At 51.7% G+C, this 10,215-nt stretch overlaps 1 protein-coding gene across 1 annotated transcript; it reads right to left on the bottom strand.

Moving 5' to 3' along the window:
* Positions 1 to 422: 422 nt before the first annotated feature.
* On the bottom strand, positions 423 to 3,392 carry NEUROD1 (neuronal differentiation 1). Its single transcript, XM_057411767.1, has 2 exons — positions 3,251 to 3,392; positions 423 to 2,080 (listed from the first exon to the last, which is right to left on the bottom strand). The coding sequence occupies exon 2, from the start codon at positions 2,069 to 2,071 to the stop codon at positions 992 to 994; it is 1,080 nt and encodes a 359-aa protein (XP_057267750.1). The 5' UTR covers positions 2,072 to 2,080; positions 3,251 to 3,392; the 3' UTR covers positions 423 to 991.
* Positions 3,393 to 10,215: the final 6,823 nt, after the last annotated feature.

The following is a 10,215-nucleotide window of genomic DNA, read 5'->3' as shown; positions in this document are numbered from 1 at the left end:
ATTTGTTTCAAGCTACCGTACTAATCGACTACAATAGGTATATAGCCCGACTTTAACAACCTGATTAGTTTTAGGTTCCGATTTAAAAGATGAGCATATGACAACCACGGATTGTGTGAACATGTATAAAATCATGCATTTATATCGCCTGGAAACATTAACATTTTCAAGTTCTCTTCAGAAAAACCACGCAATGCCAAGGGCTTCAAAGACTAAAAAGAAACAGTGCAAATTGTATGTGATAGTCAAGCAGCTTTTGATTTAAAAAGGGTGTTGGCATTTGCTTATAATCTTTATATACAAGTTTGTGCAAGTAATGTGTTGAATTGATATGTTTTAATAGAAAATAAGTCTCTCGTTCTTATATCTTCTCAAGACCTAGGGGATCTGGTTCTTGCTGGGGGGGGTGGGGGGAGAAAGAAAAAGAAAAGAAAAGGAAAGGAAAAAAAGAAAAAGAAAAGAGACTTTCATGGGAAAGAAATTGCCTGGATTGTGCATTTCTTTTTTTTCTTCTTCAACTATTTGAAAGGAAAGAAGTGCTAAGGCAACGTAACTTCTCTAAGCACTTTTCTGCTGGTTTAAATTAGTTAAATAATTTTGTATAAATTAGATATAATTCTACCTTTCCGATATGTATAAAAATTGATGAAGCTGCATGGTTTAAAATAGGAAATTCACGTTATAAAAAGTCATTAAAAATTCTGTACAAAATCACAACAAAATAATTCAGCATGGGAAAGGTAACAAGTAGTAAAACGTCGGTTGAAAAATAGAGATTTCATATATATTTTGTAATTGGCCCATCGCTAGTTTAAAAATTGCATAGATCCTAATTATTGCTTGTGATTTTGTTATCCCGATCAGGTAATTGGCGCGATCCCGGTGCCGCTGCCCCGCGTTTACAGCGTCGCTCCGAGGACTGCAAACAAGGCGGTGGCCGCCGGCGGGCTCGGCTCTTCCCTTCCCCGTCCCACGGCGGGTCGGGGGAGGCTCAGTCGTGGAAGATGGCGTTGAGCTGGGCGCTGAGGACCCGCTCGTGGTGCGGGTGTCCCTCGTAGGGCGCCAGGCCGTCGACCGGGAGCTCGCAGCGGGAGGCGGCGGCCGGGAAGATGGCGGCGTGGGATGGCGCGGCGGCCAGCGTGGCGGCAGCGGCCGGGTAGTGCATGGTGAAGGCGTAGCTCTTGTCGAAGTCGGCGGCCGGCTCGTGCTTGAAGGAGAAGTTCCCGTTGACGCTGAGGGGCGGGCTGAGCGGCCCGTCGAAGGCGGGGCTGGCGCCCTCCGCCAGGCCGCTCTCGAAGAAGGGCTCCAGCGCGGCGCCGTAGGCGTGCGGCGGCTTGAGGTGGAAGAGGTGGGAGCTGTCCATGGTGCCGTAGGGCGGGCTGGGGAGCCCCGGCGACTGGTACGGGTAGGGGTGAGCCGGGAAGGGCGGCCCCGCCGCCGCCACGTGCGGCGGCACCTCCTGGCTCTGCTCGGGGAGGAAGGTCCGAGGGTTGAGCTGCAGGCAGCCGGCCACCAGGTTGGTGGTGGGCTGCGAGAGGCCCTTGCAGAGGGTTTGCACGAAGGAGACCAGGTCGGGGCTCTTGCCCGAGCGCAGGATCTCGGAGAGTGCCCAGATGTAGTTCTTGGCCAGGCGCAGGGTCTCGATCTTGGAGAGCTTCTGCGTCTTGGAGTAGCAGGGCACCACCTTACGCAGGTTGTCCAGGGCTGCATTCAGGCCGTGCATGCGGTTGCGCTCCCGGGCGTTGGCCTTCATGCGCCGCAGCTTGAAACGCTCCATACGTGCCTTGGTCATCTTCTTCTTCTTGGGGCCACGTCTCTTGGGCTTCTGGTCGTCGTCCTCCTCCTCCTCTTCTTCTTCCTCCTCTTCGTCCAAGTCGTCCTCCTCGTCCTCCTCCTCACCGTTCCGCAGAGAGTCCTCCTCCACCTCTCCGTGCAGACCCTCCAGGTCCTCCTCCTTCTTGTCCACCTCGTGCTCCTCGTCCTGGGAGCTGAGGCACTCGTCAGTCCAGCTTGGGGGGCCTTGGGGCTGGGGCTCGCCCATTAGCCCACTCTCGCTGTACGACTTGGTCATGGCGAGCCTCTGTGTCGCGGAGGAGACAGAAAAGAGCCGTGTCAGCACCAGAACAGGCAGCCGCGGCACCGATCAACGACCCGCGGTGGGGGGGAAAGCTGCCCGCGATCCCCCCTCCTTGCTCCCCCTGTCCCCTCCCGAGGGAAGCCCAGGCCTCCCCACGGTGCCAGCGCAAAGTTTCAATTGTCTCCGCGGTCCTGCCTTATAATCAAGTTGACATATGTTCCAATGCCGTTATGTAACTCGCTGATATTAGTGGGGAATATAAGCAGATTACGTGTGCGTGGGGCAGCCCGGGCGGCAGGGCGACAGCAGACCGGGAAGGTTTAAAAAAAATAAAATCCAAACAAACAAACAAACAAAAAAAACACACAAAAAAATCCACCCCAAATGACACCCCTTTTGATGAATACGGAGGGGAAAAGGCGGGGGAACACGCACAGAACACCCGCAGGGGAGGATGGCCACCCCTCTAGCCTGTCGCCGCCGCTTTCTGCGGCTCCCCTTCGTCACCTCCTTGCACGGGGCTTTGCACCGCCCCGACGGGCACAGGACATCTGCTCCCCCGACCCACACTGCTCAGCCTCTCCCGGTCCCGCCGCCGCTCGCAGGATTGCCGCTGGGTGCCCGCGGCTGGGTTGTGCCGAGCGGCGGTAACAGGTGCGGGACCAGCCCCTGCTTTTCGTGTCCATCACCCTGTCCACAGCAGACCGTCATCGTCCCCTTGGTTCCGGCGGGGCCCTTGCGGGAGGGGTTGCAACCGTCCGCCGGTGGCATCGGGCACACTGGGGAGGAACAATGCCGCCCGGCAGCCGTGCGACTGTCCTTTGCGGAGGAGAGGGAGCTGAAGTTGGGGGGACACAGGTGGAAACACATATACATGTATAATATATGTGCGCACAGGTGCACGCACATATGCATATTTCTATGCGTGTATGGACGCACCTGTGCATATACATATATGTGTATACACACACATGTGTGCGCGCGGATGGACGGACACAGGTGTGCCCACTCACAACTGTCCGCACACACCGGTGGGAGCGACCGTCGCTTCCCGCGACCGCAAGCGACTAGACCTCTCGACCCCGCAGACTCCTCTCCCACCCCGGTAGCCGCCGCTAACCCCTTTCCCTCGGAGGGATGGGGGAGTGCGGAAACAACCCATTTTCCCGTTACCTCTGTTGCTCAGCCTCTCCTGCGCGGTGACTGTCTCATAACCCCGGCACAGCTCTCCGTGCGAGCAGTGTGTTTTGGTGTTGTGGGTTGGTTTTTTTTTCCCGAGGTTGCGCAGCGCCGGGCTCCTCCCGTTATATAGCGGGACCGAGAATGCGCGGCGGGAAGGGGGCCGGCACCGGGACCCGGGTACCCCGGCGATCGCCACCGCCCCAAAACGGGCCTGCGCCCCGCCCCGCGCCCCGCCCCGCCCGGTGGCACGCGCCATATGGCTGCCCACGTCAGGCGCGGCGGCAGTGGTGATGGGCGTCGTTTCACCCCCCCCCTTCTACGTTACACCCCTTATTTGTATGCGGCCGTTGAGTCGCCATCTGTCACCGGGCGGCCCCCCGGAGGCGGCGACGGAGAGGGCGAGGTGCGGAGCGGTGCCGCTGAGCTCCGCACCTCGCCAGCCCCTCCGCCGCTGGGGAGCCGCATTGTTCCCATTGTTCCGAGGGTGCGACCTCCCCTCGCCCCTAACGGGCGCCTCTGACCCCCCTGGGACTCCCCCGCTGTGGTTCTTCTGGGCTGCTGTGCCCCTCGGTGTGTTTCGCTTTCCCCGGGTTTTTGATGGAATTACCGCCGGTTAACGAGGGGAGTTTGAACTAAAGATGCTGAGCGGCGGCTTTAAAGTCTTTAAACGCCCCGGCGGAGTTTGCAAACACCAGCGAGTTATAGAGCTGTGCTTGAAAGGGGGAGATACCCCCTTACAGGGTGACGGGGGGAACTTTGCTACCGGCACGCTTTATCTGGAGATTTAATTGAAATAATTTTAAACCGTAATTAAAACCGCCTCGTACGGAACCTGTAATTCCGCCTTGCGGAGACAGATTTGAAAGATATTTTTCCAGGTCGGGTTATTTTTAAAACGTTTCCCTCCCGTTCGTGACCTACATAGCCCTGGGGCTGCCGGGGCGGCGGGAGGGGACTCCGGGGGGTGGTGGTGGTGGTGGTGGTAGTGGTAGTGATGTTTGCCTCCTCGGTAATCAAACACAGAGGGCAATGGGCTGCGTTTTGTTACTTCCAAGCTGGCCGGTTTCCTGTGCGAGGCGAGGGGCTGTCGCGTCGGACCAGCCGGGCTGGAGCAGGGCGCGCTCGTGTCACCGGCGGCTGAGGCTCTTCCCTGGGGCACGGCCGGAGGGAATGCGCCGGTGCCTGCCAGCCTACCGGCAGCCCTTGCCTGCAGCGAGCCCCTCTCTGGCCGCAGAGCTGCCCCCAGGTAGGGGCTCGGGTCCGGAGGATGCCCGAGCCCCGGGAGGATGGGCCGGGTGTCCCGCCAGGCCCGCCGCTCCCTCGGGAGCGCCAGTCCCCGCTGCCGGAGCGGACTTGGTTTGGAAGCGGTGAGGGTTGGACAGGTATGAGGGAGAAGAATGGGGCTGGACCAGCCCCGTCTCAGCTGCTGGAAAATGTCCCCCGCGTTTGGATGGGACTGGCTATGAATACATCCGGGAGCGTGGGGGGAACACCAGGCAAAGGACACCGGGAGGAAGCTGAATGCCGGTGACGGTGAGAGCTTCGGGGTGGTCGTGTGCCTCTGGGAGCGTTCACACAAACAGCTTCCCGGAGAGCAAAATAAAGTCAACAAACTGTGGGTAGACAGCTAAGTGTGCAGACAAAGAGGCAGGCGGGGACGCAGGAGGGCCAGAGCCTGCCGAGGGGGGTCGGTTCCTCCCCGGCGGCGCTGGGCGAGGGACACGTGTGGCCGTGGAAGAGCCTGTCCGGCAGGTACAAGGCGCTCCCTGTTGCAGCCCGTCGGGGCCGAGGCCGGGCGCTGTGCTCCGTTGTGGCAAGGCTCGCCGCCGCACCGGCTTCATCCTTCCCGCTCCTCTGGCCACTCCGGCAGCTTCTCCAGCTGCTTCTCCTCTCGATGTCTCAGGCAGTCGGCTCTGCTTTCCCCGCTCGGGCCGTCCTCTGGCTCCGCGGCTCCAGTTTCCCACCTTTCCTGCCTCTCCTCTCCCCCCAGCCGCTTGATTTTATCGCTCCAAGCGTGCCTTTTTTTCTCCCTGACCTACAGACTCCTCCTTCTCCATCTGGCTTCTAATTCGGCTTCTGCTTATTTTTCCTCCCTAATCCTCTTTCCTTTTCATTTTTTCCCTTCCGTTTTCCTTTCTCCCTTCCTTTATTATTTTCCTTTTTCTTTAAAAAAAAAAAAATCCTTTTCCTATTTCCTTTTCCTCTTTTATTTTATTTCTGTTATTTTTGCCTTTTATCCCTTTTCTTTTCCTTCTCTCTCCTTTCTCCCCCGCCTCCCTGCCCTCGCCCTCTCCCCCCCCCTCTCCCGCAGCGCGGCACGCGAACCGCACGCGTCCCAACAAAGCCGCGGCCCGGCCCGGCCCCGCCAGCTCCCGCCTCTGCTGCCTCGGGCCCCGGCAGGAGGAGAAGCCCTGACGCCGGCTGGGGCCCGGTGGGGCGGGCGGTGGCGTGGGGCGCTGCCGGAACTGAGCCCCGGCCTGGCCGGGCGGGAGCTGGGAGTAGAGGAGAGTTGGTGCGGGGGGAGCAGCGCTGTGCAAACGCCTTAGAGTCGTTGTCCGGAGCGCGAAATCCGCTCCCGAGGAAATCTCTTGGGTTTGCGGCATTATCTTAATTAAGATAATTGATTCATATTGCACCTGCGAGAGTGCGGGGAAAGGATGCCTCCCCAGATTGCTTAAAGCTATTGGAGAGAGGAAGCCGCGCTTATAATTTAGCGAGTGATTTACTGCCTGGGCAGCTCGGGCTCTTTGGGCTTGCTCCTCTCGCTGCCATGGCTCCCGTTCCCTCCCTCCCTCTCCAGCGAGGCACCCTCACAAGGCTCGAGGGTTATCCTAAATTAAAAAATAAATAAATAAAATACTAAGACACAAGGGAAGGTGTCCCTAGCCGCTTCCCATGCCCCCTCGGCCCCCGTCGGTGCAGCTTCTCTGTCGCATCTCACCCGTCCCACCGCACCTCGGTGCCAAGGCCAGGAGCCGCCGTGGGGAGCCGGGCGGGATTGCCGGCCCGGCCCCATTGCAGGGCTCCTCTGTCTTGCCCCTCTGCAAATAAGGGCTTGGGAGAGGAGGGCGGCTGCATCCATCTCATGCTGTCCAGAGCGCTCCGAGCAGCAACCAGCTTGCTCCAGCTACCCTGGCTCAGACGCTTTAAAGTCCCGTTCTGGCGCCGGTGTGGTGCTGGGGTGCGTCTGGACCGCACCTTGGACCGTCTCCCTGTCATACGTGTACAGCTGGGCTCGAAATTTGCTCGAACGAGTAAGGTGCCTTTTCGGCTTTTTGTCCCCCCTCTTAAGACTCAGTGTATTAATGTTATTGAGCCTTCCCCCGTTAGAGAAGTGCTGTTGTTTTTTTTTAATTCTATAAATGTAAACTTCTATTTAGTTAATGGAAAATACATCACTACCAAGCTTTAATTATCATCTTTTTAAATGACTCTTTTAGTCAAGTGCACACAATTATGAAATCACAATAGATTTAAAATATAATTCAAATTGATTAAAAAAAAACAAACCAAACCCAAAACACAAGAACCCCCCAGCAAAACAAATCAGAGAAGTACATACCATTAAAGCAAATGTCTAAATTGTATTGGTAGGCCAGCTACCGCCCGAGCTAGAGTTTAAATAGCATCAGCAGTCTTTGCTGTCAGTGTCAAACCACCTCTGTTATTAGGAAAAAGGATTCTTATCAGACGGGATTTAGATGCTGTTAGAACTGCAAAATCTAATTATTTTTGATGCAGGCATTTACCCCCAGAGTCCCACCTTGTTTAAATAAAGTGTTTTCCTTCCTCTTGAACAAATGCATTTCCATTTGAATTAAATATTGATAATTTGACCTTTTAGTTCCTTTAACTAATCAAAAGGGAAAAAAAAAAATCCAAATGTAGATCCTAGTGCCTTACCCTAGTGGGTCTTTCCGCTTGAATAGACACTGAGATTAAATGAGTCAAACTTCCTCTTTCATTGCACTCTCTTTGCACTAATTGCTTATGCAAAAATGCAGATTTGTATTAATTAGTAACTCCACTGATTAGTTCAGTGGTATTTTCACGTAATAAATCATGCTGCAGACACGATTTTTGGCACATCCCCAGTAGTGGCTCAGGATGCAATAAGTTTTCCATATTAAATAAAATCTTAGCCTAAATCTACCTTTTCGTTGCAGGTACACTGTGTACCACCTGCTGTATGCACCTGCTACGGGAAATTACCTTCTGTCCCTGGCAAGGCTCTTTCCTTTCCTTGATAATGCCCTCCTCTTCACAGGGTGTAGACTTTAAAATGGGAGGCATGAATCACAGAATTAAAGGAGGAGAGAGATCTGGTGTTATTTTTAACCCTTCCAGATGGATAATGTTCATTTTTAAGGGGATGAGACCTACGTAAGATGCATCTTTTTTTTCTTATGCCCAGCCACATAACGTCCTTTTACAGCACCATTCACTGTGTGCCCAAATTATCATGTGTAAAACCTTTTTGTTTTTTACATTTCTTTCTCTATCCTTGAGATGCAGAGACTCTTACAAACGTGACACTGGTTAGATGGAGTTCATATCTTAGTCAGGTACAGAGGCCTCAGCAGCAAGAAGATTCCATGGAATCTGTAATGGTATCTGCATAGTATCGAAAACATCTGTGCTTGCTTGTATTGTGCAAGCACAAGCAAGCTGATGTGTCCAGAAGCTTAAATGTACACTGAAAAATCTTTCTAAATTCTCTCAAAAGTCATCCTAGCTAATACTTTTCTACCTGTTTCCCTTGGACAGAGCTGCCCGTACTTCACACCTTTTCCTCAAGCAACTCAGCATAATGTATTGGTATGATATGTACCACAACAAATAATGCCGACTAGTGCAGTACTTCACAAAGAGAATAAGAGGCTCCAAAGGAATATAAAATACGATGACACTGATCTCATTTCCTCAGAGGTGACACTTTTGGGGGGCAGATCCTAACAAACTTTAAACTCTCACCTGCCAAGGCTCTTACTTCCATAAGCAGGACCACTGCCAGAAACCAACTTGCAGGATCCAACCTTTGGTCCTCAATCTAAGCAGTGCAATGAGGTGGAAGAGCAGCAAACACAGGTGCCAGCAGATTATCCAAAGCTTTGCTGAGATTAAAATCTTGTCTCAGTATGAGTTATTGCATATTCTCTAAACAGAAATCTCCTTAGTGGTGGCTTTAAAAGGTCTGCTTTTGTTTCCCTCTGAGAGAAAATAATGGTTGAACCCCAGGCTATGCACATAATAGCTTATGTGTTTGTTCCCTGTGGCCATGAAATCTGAATATTTCACAAACATTTTGCAGTTCCTAGTAAAGGCAGTGATTCTGCTCATGTTCCTTTACTGAAGAGAGAAAGCAAAAGTCAAAACGCTCTTACAGAGTAGTACAAAACCTGATCCTGATTAATTTATGAAAACGGTTACTTGTTTTAGCAATATCCTGAGAACAAAACAAAGAAGGTTAAATCAATGATGCACAGGAACGGAAAAAGAGATTCAAATAATCATTAAATCTTCTTACATAATGAGGCTTTGTTTTTACCTCTCAGAGTGGGTTCACACCTGGGTCTGTGCTTTAAGTGCTCCACAATGAGCTGGTCACAGTGGAGAATCATTTTCCCATCACAGTACAGTGTAACCTCTACAGCTGTAGAAAAAAACTACTCAACTGAAACTTTTGCTAAGCATTTGAAGTGTATATGGGGATATACACTTAAATATATAGTTCTTCATCATATACAGCACCACATTTTGAATGCTTTCCCTCCTCTGCCCTTCCTGTCATCACTCCTAGTTTACTCCCATGATTGCCATTGGTATTTCGCAATAGTGTAGGAAATGCCCAAGAGTTTGTGTAGTCCCATGTGGCTGCTTTTCAGAGATGCTCCTGGGATGTTAACCATCCCAGTTATGAGTGTGCTTTCCCTAGCACTCCACTGACACACCATGTGTTCCTCCTGTATGTGTCAAGGTGGTGTTTCAAACTCTTATCCACAAAGGACATGATGAGCATCAGATGACACTTTGTTTGCCTTCTTTCGCTCTAGATATGCACTGAAGAAATGAGATCTTGCCACCCAAAAAGCATGATGCCCATACAATACTCTCATGTTCCTAGGCAGACCTTTTGTATGCATCTCTGGTGACTTTTGCCCAGGAAAGCATTGCTCTTTGCTAGTCATCTTCTGAGTCCTGAGAAAAGTATGTCCTGAGGACCTGTAGCTCTCTCATCTGGCTTATTCCTTCTGTCAGATTTTTTTCTCACTGCTGAATCTTTGCTCAGTTTTTGTGGATTCCCAAGAGAGGAGGAACATGCTGGTAAATCACCATTTCCTCCACAACTGAGCTCCAGTTACATGCCACTATGATAATATAAACATTTACTCATTTTGTCCCTCTTCACCCTTGTAAGAGGATAAGAGCATCTGGCCCTTTGTTAGTAGCCTATTGTCAGTTTGCTGGAGCATCCACTTGTTTATGTTCACTTGTACAAGAACACATAAATAACCCTCTTCTCCATTATTTTGCAGAGTACAGTCACTGTTGAAAGGAGGTGTTAAATCTACCCGCCTGATAGGAGTGGAGAATTCTCACCTTATCACTCTTCAGGTGTTTTGTAAAGCTGTATTGGGCAATATGAAACATAAAGCAGTGGAGAACAAATTGGTGGGTTTTGTATTTCTGTACATTTATCCTGGCACTTCATGCTGTGGTATTTGGCAGGATCTTTTTGGCAAGACAGAAAACCTCAAGTCCAACAGCGGGGCAATAAGGAATGAGATCTACTGTCTTTTAAAATTGACCGTAAATGTTGGTGGAAACAGAAATATAGAGTATACCATTAAGATGTATTTTTTAAAGATCTGTAGTTCTTCTGTATTCATGTCATCTCTCGGTAGGCTGGTGTTCTGCAAAGCTATTAGCAAACAGAAGGGCTACATATTCCTTCC

The sequence above is a fragment of the Pezoporus wallicus genome, unplaced genomic scaffold (genome assembly GCF_028554395.1).
Source record: "Pezoporus wallicus isolate ANWC-B61680 ecotype Strahan unplaced genomic scaffold, APGP_CSIRO_Pwel_v1 contig_6732, whole genome shotgun sequence".
Classification (NCBI taxonomy): Eukaryota; Metazoa; Chordata; class Aves; order Psittaciformes; family Psittacidae; genus Pezoporus; species Pezoporus wallicus.
The sequence above is the reverse complement of the archived record's forward strand: the minus strand, read 5'-3'. Positions and strand labels throughout refer to the sequence as shown.